This window comes from Maylandia zebra, linkage group LG17 (assembly GCF_041146795.1).
Source record: "Maylandia zebra isolate NMK-2024a linkage group LG17, Mzebra_GT3a, whole genome shotgun sequence".
Classification (NCBI taxonomy): domain Eukaryota; kingdom Metazoa; phylum Chordata; class Actinopteri; order Cichliformes; family Cichlidae; genus Maylandia; species Maylandia zebra.
In genome coordinates this window covers 12,928,931-12,937,319 of record NC_135183.1, presented here as the reverse complement: position 1 = coordinate 12,937,319, position 8,389 = coordinate 12,928,931, and the positions used below count along the sequence as shown (strand labels likewise).

The 8,389-nt window shown below is 42.0% G+C and overlaps 1 protein-coding gene across 1 annotated transcript; it reads right to left on the bottom strand.

The window, feature by feature from the left end:
- Positions 1–104: 104 nt before the first annotated feature.
- igfbp1a (insulin-like growth factor binding protein 1a) lies at positions 105–2,815 on the bottom strand. The gene is made up of 4 exons (XM_074560023.2): positions 2,269–2,815; positions 1,954–2,126; positions 1,515–1,643; positions 105–1,273 (listed from the first exon to the last, which is right to left on the bottom strand). Exons 1-4 carry the CDS (start codon positions 2,648–2,650, stop codon positions 1,163–1,165), a joined length of 795 nt encoding a protein of 264 aa, XP_074416124.2. The 5' UTR covers positions 2,651–2,815; the 3' UTR covers positions 105–1,162.
- Positions 2,816–8,389: the final 5,574 nt, after the last annotated feature.

Sequence of the window (8,389 nt, the reverse complement as noted above, 5' to 3'; positions counted from 1 at the left end):
ATCATGTCCTGATGAAGCTGTTATTATTATTCTCATGTTTTCTCCACCTTACAGTGCACAAAACAAGCCTGCTTGTGGGGAAAGAAATGTCAGGAGCACATAGCTGAGGTTAATGTTTTTATTAAATATATCACCATTTTTTCTCTCTTTCTCTTATATCTCAATTACAAAAGTGTACATACACACGAGTGAGCAGTTAGTCACTTTGGAATAGACTCACATAAACAATAATTCTCTCTCCAACAGCAGCATGTGGCTAGAGTCGAGCCAGCGCACACAGCAGGGCTCTTTTTTTCTCTCTTTTTTTCTTGTTGGTCAGAGAGGAATGGCAACATGTATAAAGTAGCAAATCTTTTTTTATGACATCTACACAGGTGACAACAGACACGTAAATATCGGAGGTAGGTAAATGTTGAAATACCCGTCTGAGAGGCGGCGAATGTGAGCAGCCGCCGCCTGTGATGTTATCTGCATCCCCACGGGATCATGGGGAACGTTTTCTGAGTATTTAAGGAGTTCCCGACTGAGAATTTTGCATTCACTGACAAAAAATAATAAAAAGACAGCAACAACACAAAGACAAAAACGAGGACAAACTGGAACATTAAAAAGATACAGCATTCAGAAATACTTCTAAATGACATTTGGTCACTCAGTGCTTTTGTTCTTGCTTGGTTCATCAAGCAAACCTCCAAACAACTCCTTAAGGGTAGAGCGAGCTCAACTCAGCAATGGAGCTACTTAGGGCCAAGATACATATATACACTTTATACATGTAGATAAAAATAATAATTATAATATAACAATAACAATAAGGCAACGCAAGATGATATAAATACTTATGAAATAATTACAAATAAAATGCAATACAATTGAAATAAATAAGGCTGAAGAGTAAATACATTAATATTAAAATCTCCTTTTCAGAAAAAACAAAAATATATTTTCTCTCTTTGGGATGGGTGTTTGAAGAAGGAGGAGGTGGGGGGTAGGGGATCGGGGTGGTTGGGACCCACAGTCCCGCAATGACAGTGTACCTGAATTAAACACCACCATGGACAAGAGCAATAAATAAACAGATATTAAAATAAAGGAAACATCAGTGGCTTGCGTCTTCTTTTTCTTCTTCTTCTCATGCGATCCGCTTCAGTGGTTGATCTCTTTAAGGGCATTCGGCACCTGCAGGCAGTTCTGTCGAACCTAAAATCCTCTTGCCATTCCAGGAATTCACACACCAGCATCGACCCCTCTGTCCGTCCAGCGAGGATTCACACTGTGCAGAGAAAGGGAAGAAGAAACCCTCTTATTCAGTGCCTTTGTTGGGTACACACACACACACACACATACAACAAAATCTCTCATTCACCCACAATTATATTACAGCAGGGTATTGGGAGCTCGCTCTCTCTCTCTCTCTCTCTCTCTCTCTCTCTCTCTCTCTCTCACACACACACACACACACACACACACACACACACACACACACACACAGTCCTTTTACTGAAGGTACCAACCTGCTTGGGTTTGTAAAGCCCGTTTTTGTCACAGTTGGGGAGGTAGAATCTGGTTAACTTGTCCCCTAACTTCTGCTGGGATTTGGCAATCTTTTCCAAAGCCGTCTGCAGCTCTAGGTGACAGGGCCCCTGCACAGCACACACAGGATGGAGATGGGTTAATCTCAGTTGATACAAACAAAGTATAATCAGCTGCGTCTCATTATCAGCAAGCACGTGGGCTGACATAAAACTACATATCAAACTTGTAATAATAAGTCTTCAATAAATTCAATAAGTCTGCAGACACACACACACGCACACATTTTCCATTATTTCAAACAGCACACGAGCGCGCCCTTGTGGCGCACCAGCCGTCTCTCAAACCTCCCAAAGAAACTTTTAGCAACACATCGCAGTGAGGATTTTCAGCACAGTAATGCGGACCCAGTGTCAGTACCTGCTCTATCAGCTTCTTGCGGATGGCGATGAGTTTGGCTTTCATGCTCTCCTGAGCGTCGGCGGCAGCCCGCGGGTCGTACGGCCTGCCGTGACCGGGGAGATAGTGGCTGTAGCCGGGGTCCGAGATGATGGCTGCGTTGTCCATCTCCAACGGCTCTGGCTCTTCCTGATCTGGAGAGAAAACACGAATGAATGAATGAATGAATGAATGAATGAATGAATGAATGAGTGCGACTGTAAAAGATCCCAATGTTGAGGGTTTGCTGAGATGATCTGAAACACTGATGGAGAATGTGGAGGTGATAGGCCTTACCTTGTGTCTGGGGCTCGGGGGTGGGCTCGGGCACAGGGCTCTCCGTGCACACGGCTTGTCCGCGGGTGAGGGAGTGCAGAGGCCGGGGGTCGCCGGGTCTCGGCACGCACCTCAGCCCGGAGCCGCACGGCGCCGTGTAGATCCCGCACAGCTCCCCTGCTTTCAGAGCGCAGGCGAGGCAGCATCCACAGCCGGGCTCCCGCAACACCTCGGCGCATCCGGGCGCCACCGCTGGACACTGGCTCAGCTTCTCCGGAGTACACGGGGCGCAGCGAATCGGCTCTGGCCCCACCACCGGGGACCCCAGCGTCCCTGTGAGCAGCACGGAGCACAGAGCCGCCGTCACGACGTGTCCTACGTATAATCCAGCCACGGCCAGCATTGTTATCTGGATACTAAATATGAAATGTAGCGCAAGGCAGAGATGATGATCAGAGGTACGAGCCGGGTCGCCTCCTGCTCCTCAGTTGTGTCTTTCGTTTGATTTTGGGAAAATGTCTAACTGTGCGTTGCGCGCAGCCGTATTTATAGCCGGCTCCTCTGCGAGTCTTTGACGCGTCGGCGTTATGAATGATTTCTGAAAAGAAGGTGTAATGATACGATGGGCTCTCATTGGTCCGTCCATGTCCGGTCAGGCAGCTCATTTGAATACAACATTCGCGTCAATATTTAGTTTGGAACAGGCAGCGCTTTTTGCGTGTACCGCCGATGAGTGACGACACCAGTGTTTGCTGTTGCAATCAAGGACCCCCTTTCCTCACCCGGGTGCCACACTGAACTCCAGAGTACCACATTAAAGTAACAAGGCGCGGGCAATGAGTTATCAGCGCCGTTTTTCTCTTGTTTCTTTTTGTTTTTCTATAAGTTGTGAAGAGGAGGGGAGAAATAGTTCCTTGTTTTTTGGAGTGGGGGGCTTTGCTGCAGATGACCTCCTCTGGAACAACACTGACTATTCATGAATTGGTCCATTCATAATAGGCTTTTATTAATTGTCCTCAACAAACTTCTTACACAACTTTGGAGAAGAAGCAAAAATAACAACAATGGGCGCAAATTACGCACGCCCACGCTGAGCGCCTGGAGCGTGGGCCTTCCGAGAGCGAACCGGTGGCTCTAATTTTGACATGAGAAAGCATCGGAGCGTTGCGAGGAGATAATAAAACTCCAGTTTCAGAAATTGCTCCGTGAAACGGGGTCGCCGTTTGGAGGGCTCGGGACTCTCTGTATGCGATCCCCGTCTACCCCTCGTGCGCGCACTGGAGACGCCTTTGAGTTTCATCCAGGAAATGTCCCGTCGTAATTATCTGTTTCCGGGGATAATAATAGACCAATGCTTTTGAATGGGGGCTAGCCTGACGTGGCCGCAGACACGTCCCAGGCCTCCCAGCCGCTCTCTGGGGACTTTGATGGTCCCACAGTGGACGACATGCACATTTTCACGGCTTGCTGCAAGGTATTTTCAGTCCTGTCACTGCATGTGAGAATGTTCCCTCCAAAAGACCCCCCCCCCCTCCTCCCCCAGCACACACACACACACACACACACACACACACACACACACACACACTAAAGGAAAAACAGATTTTCCTTTCCCAGTGCACACTGCCCCCTATTTAAAAACCCTCTTTACACGCTATGATAAATTATCACCTAATATCTGACTTTCTGATGCAATGCCCTGCATGGTGTCATTATCTCTATGTAACTGCTTTGTGAGATTGCATCATCTGCCAATTGGTTTAACAGCCACTCAAACTCATTGCCCAGATTTCTGTTCCTCCAAGCCCTGGGGTGAAATAAAGATTTGGGGGACTCGTAGCTAACAAGCTGAAGTCCTGTTTGAATGTAATATGTGGATCCTGGGGTTTATTTGAGCTGGTTGTCCTCCTCTGGAAATTTTGAACATCCAATTCACTTTTTTGCGCACATTTTTGTAAAGAAAACATAAAAATCAGTAGCAAGGTGTCAGTTCAATACTGCATTCATATGCTACAGTAAACAATGTGCTTTTATATAATTTTCCAATAAATACTCATTCTCAACTTCTCTGATTTGATATCATCCCTGCTGAGTCCACATGAGTAGAGAGTTTCTTTACTTCTCGTTTGGGGAGGCCACTTGTTTAAATGTGTTTTTAACCTCTTTTTATAAGTGAACACATAAAGCCCCAGATTTATTATATGTTTTGGCATATTTTGAAAACACATCTCGACTACATTACTGATTCTGACCCAAAAAAAAACTGAAAAGGAAAATTTTTGATCTTGAATTCATGGTCTCAGAAGATACTTTCAGGTCTTCTTGAACAAAACATGATATGAAGCAATGTCCAAGCATGGCGCAGTTTAAAAAGCGGTTTAAGGATATGGTTTTTACAGGGTACAGGGAAGGGTAGAGATTTGATAGGGTGTTCTTGTCTAACATTTTCATGTGTGTGCGGGTGCACGGGTATGTTGGTATGGGTATATATATATATTTGTAGGTTGTGTATCCTTGAGGTGAAAATGTGTATATGTGCGTATGTGTATATACGTATGTATGGATAGACAGAAACATATATGTATATATAAAAAATAAAAAATAAAAAAAAATTACACATGACATATAATGTAATTGCAAGGAGGTATAGGGGTGGGATTAAATAAGCTTATGCTTCTTTCTCCTCCTTTTTGAACATGAACTTTATTTGGATTTGTGGTTGCTCGTTTTCCTTTTGTTTTGCTTTGTTCATTTGTCTCTTTTAATTCTATTTTGTTGTACTTTTTCAACATGTTCAAAATAAAGATTCAATCAATCAATCAATCAAACATATTCAATATGTGAATTATGGTTCCATTACGAAAACGAACTAATTTTGGGCCACGTACAGCCCACTTTGAGCTCAAGTGGGTAAAACACCCATTTCTGTTCTTGTAAAGAAGTTTAACCAAACTTTTTTACCTTGGAAAATAAAAAGGATATTTCTATAGGAGATACTAAAAAACAGCAATCTTTTTGTCGTGTAATTGTTTGTAATTGTTTGTCTGTTACTCAGTTACTTTGTTGTTATATGAATGGCCATGGGGCAAGTCTTTATCAGTAGTAAAAGCTGAAAGCCATGTTAAATACAGTTAGAAATCCAAAATTTATGTCCTCTAAAGCGTTTCCAAAAACCATCCAGTGGGCCTCATTAGAGTCTTTGCCGGGCCAGTCCTGGTCCTTGGACCTGGTTTAGGGTGAAGCAGAACTTTAGTGTGTGTTTCCATGTGTGATGTTCAAGTTGGTATGGATGTGAGTGTCCGATGTCCTCAGTTTCAACATGAGATGACAATGACCAAAATTATAAACTCGAGGGCTTGAAAACAGGACAAACCAAAAGGTGACGTCAATAGTCCATCTGGTAACAGACCAGTGAGGTTTAAACATAGTGGTATTTATGTACGATATTTAAAAACTTTATTAAGTACTCAAATGCCTTTACTCTACTCCCACGCAGCACTTTATTGTATGCACTTTAGTCACTTGTTGTTAGCACTATGACCATATTAGTTTTTCCTTGTTCGACATAAACATAAAGACTTGAGGAGCCGAGGGATCAAACCACTGGCCTTCTGATGGCTTCTGAAGTCTGGGTGACCCCCTGAGCCACAGCAGCTCCTTTTACGAGGGTTAAAAGGACAGAGGCAGCATTCAGGCCATTCACCAATAAAACACGTGCACATGTGCAGCTTATACACTATGTCCTACAGGATGTCCTAATGGTGTTTATTTTTTCTCACTCTCACAGGACAGGAAGTCCTTTGACAGCATCCTTTCTCGACTTAGAGTTGGCAAAACATATTTTTTTTCTTTTGCAAGGGCTGTACAGCATTTTATTTTATGTTTACTTGTATTTTATTTATCTCATATATCACTTTGAGAGTTGCACTTGATTGCATTTAATTCACAGTTTTGAGTAGGCAGGAGATAAATGCTGGTTTGATAAGCTGACTGGGAAACAGAAACATCACAATTCAGCCCAAATTATCTTACAGTCCATGTTTGTTTATTTTGGTCTCATAGTTGTGAAGCTATTACTAACTGAATATGAGGAACACCTTTTTAATCTTAAAAAAAATTGGCTAGTGCATAAAGGGTTGAAACTGTCAGACAGTTAGTTCAATCCTAACAAGCTACTACACAGGAAAGCAGCTCACATCTAAGGTCCTTTAATGTTCCTGACAAAAGTTCAGCTGTCTCTGGGGCTTTGAACCATAATCCATAGTCACTGTGCACATAATACAGTATCCCATTAATCTAATGTAATGTCAGCATAACAAAACAGTCCTGGTGCAAAGTTTAAAAAACAAAAACTCCTATAAAGCTTTTTAAACTTTACAGGAGTATATAGTTTACAAGAGTGTATAATTTCATATCAAAGGATTTTAACCAAGTTTTCAAACAGTTCGATATCATTTTATTCATAATGCTGCAGAGTAGTACTCATAATATTGGACATTATTTTACAGATGCAGTGCCAGTGCTATTAGCAGTACATTTCCACTTATTAATGTTATTACTGCAACCAAGGAGGTTATGCTTTTGGTAGTTTTTGTGTGCATGCGTGCCATTCTGTCTGCAAACATAGTTTTGAACGAATTCTGATAAAACTTTGTATGGGTGTAGAGTTCGGTCATGTTATGATCCATGAACATGTGACTTACTTCCACCAAGGTCTCCGAAGTCAGCTTACTGTAATGATTTATAGGTGAAAACTGGACAAACTTCTAACTTTGAAAATATAAGGTGGTGTGTGTTGTAAAAATATATACAAAGCATCGTATAATGATTTAAAATGTCATGTCACATCTGACCTCTGACCTCTCCTTCAAGGTCAATAAATTAACCTGAAGGTCAAAGTTATAATAATGCAATATAGAGCTATTTAAAACCATGTTTCTTCCTGCCATTGTTTAAATTGACACCATATAGATGTATAAGGAATGATATCTAGGAATAATATAGGGATAAACATAATGTTAGTTTGGACCTCTGACTTCTGCTTCAAGGTCAAATTAGCCCAACCTTTCATAAAATGTCTTTTATCTGCAAAACAGAGCCTAAAATTCTGCAGCTCAAGTTATTCATGTCCACTTATTTACAAATCAGTTATCCATGACCTACTCCTGCATCACCAGTGCGTCACTGTGTAATAACAGTAAACATCTGTCATGCTTCCCTTATCTGAGTTTTACTCCACTACAAATTTCTTAAAGTATGTTTAAAGAGAACAAAGAAAACAGCATGAATAGATACAAAATACAATACTATTCACTTAAAAGTAAATACTTCCCAGGGAGTGAAGTGCTTCCTGTTCTGTTTGTTTTTTTAACAAAGTCACCAAATGAGCAGACATAAAGTTGTGCTGAACATTTTTTTAACTTCAGTGTTAACTGCCACTTATCTCCCCTGCTGCCAGTTTACCTGTTCAAACAATACGCTGTCATCAAAGTTATGAAAGTCATGTTTCCTGGGGTATGTGCAGCATCTGTCCTCAGCTGAACTGTGATTTCAGGATGATGCTTGCAGTCTATGTCCTTGTGAGGGAATCTGGTCTCCAGGGTCGCTGGGAGCTGGCTGCACTTTTTATTTTCATGTGACCCAAATGTTCTTTGCTTTTTTAAAAAAATAATAAAGAATGTTCCTTAACCCTAAACAGTTCAAAATATTTTTTTACAAGCCCCCAAATGCCCCTGTTTAAAGCTGGTCCTTGTGATACTGTGTGATATTGCCTTACATAGCTTTAAAGCACACATCTGTGTAATTAAAGGTTGATATAAAGTGGGAGAGACATGAGGCATTAAAACATGTGAAGTATTCTCATAGAAAAGCTACATGTGGTAGCTGCCAGGCTGTGTGGGGTTTTCTTCTGCTGTCAGATCAGAGAGGCGGACTGGTCAAACAGAGCAGAGTTATCTCAGGTCAGAGTCGGCCCTACTTTTTCAAAAACACACGAACGCAGCCAGATCCCTAACAAGCCGGAGACCCTGAACACAAAGCCCCCCTCCCCGTGTGCTTTCTGCAGGGTTTGTGTTTGGGAGATCCACGATAAGAAGGGCTTTCTATCTCTTTCAGGTGTCACATGATGAGGAGATCAAACGGC

What these genes read in the sequence shown, in the direction of transcription:
- igfbp1a (XM_074560023.2), bottom strand. Translation starts at nt 2,650, where the DNA reads ATGCTGGCCGTGGCTGGATTATACGTAGGACACGTCGTGACGGCGGCT. An exon ending in CCCCGAGCCCCAGACACAAG is followed by an intron (nt 2,127 to 2,268) that starts GTAAGGCCTATC and finishes TTTTCTCTCCAG; the next exon opens with ATCAGGAAGAGCCAGAGCCG. An exon ending in GCAAGAAGCTGATAGAGCAG is followed by an intron (nt 1,644 to 1,953) that starts GTACTGACACTG and finishes TGTGCTGTGCAG; the next exon opens with GGGCCCTGTCACCTAGAGCT.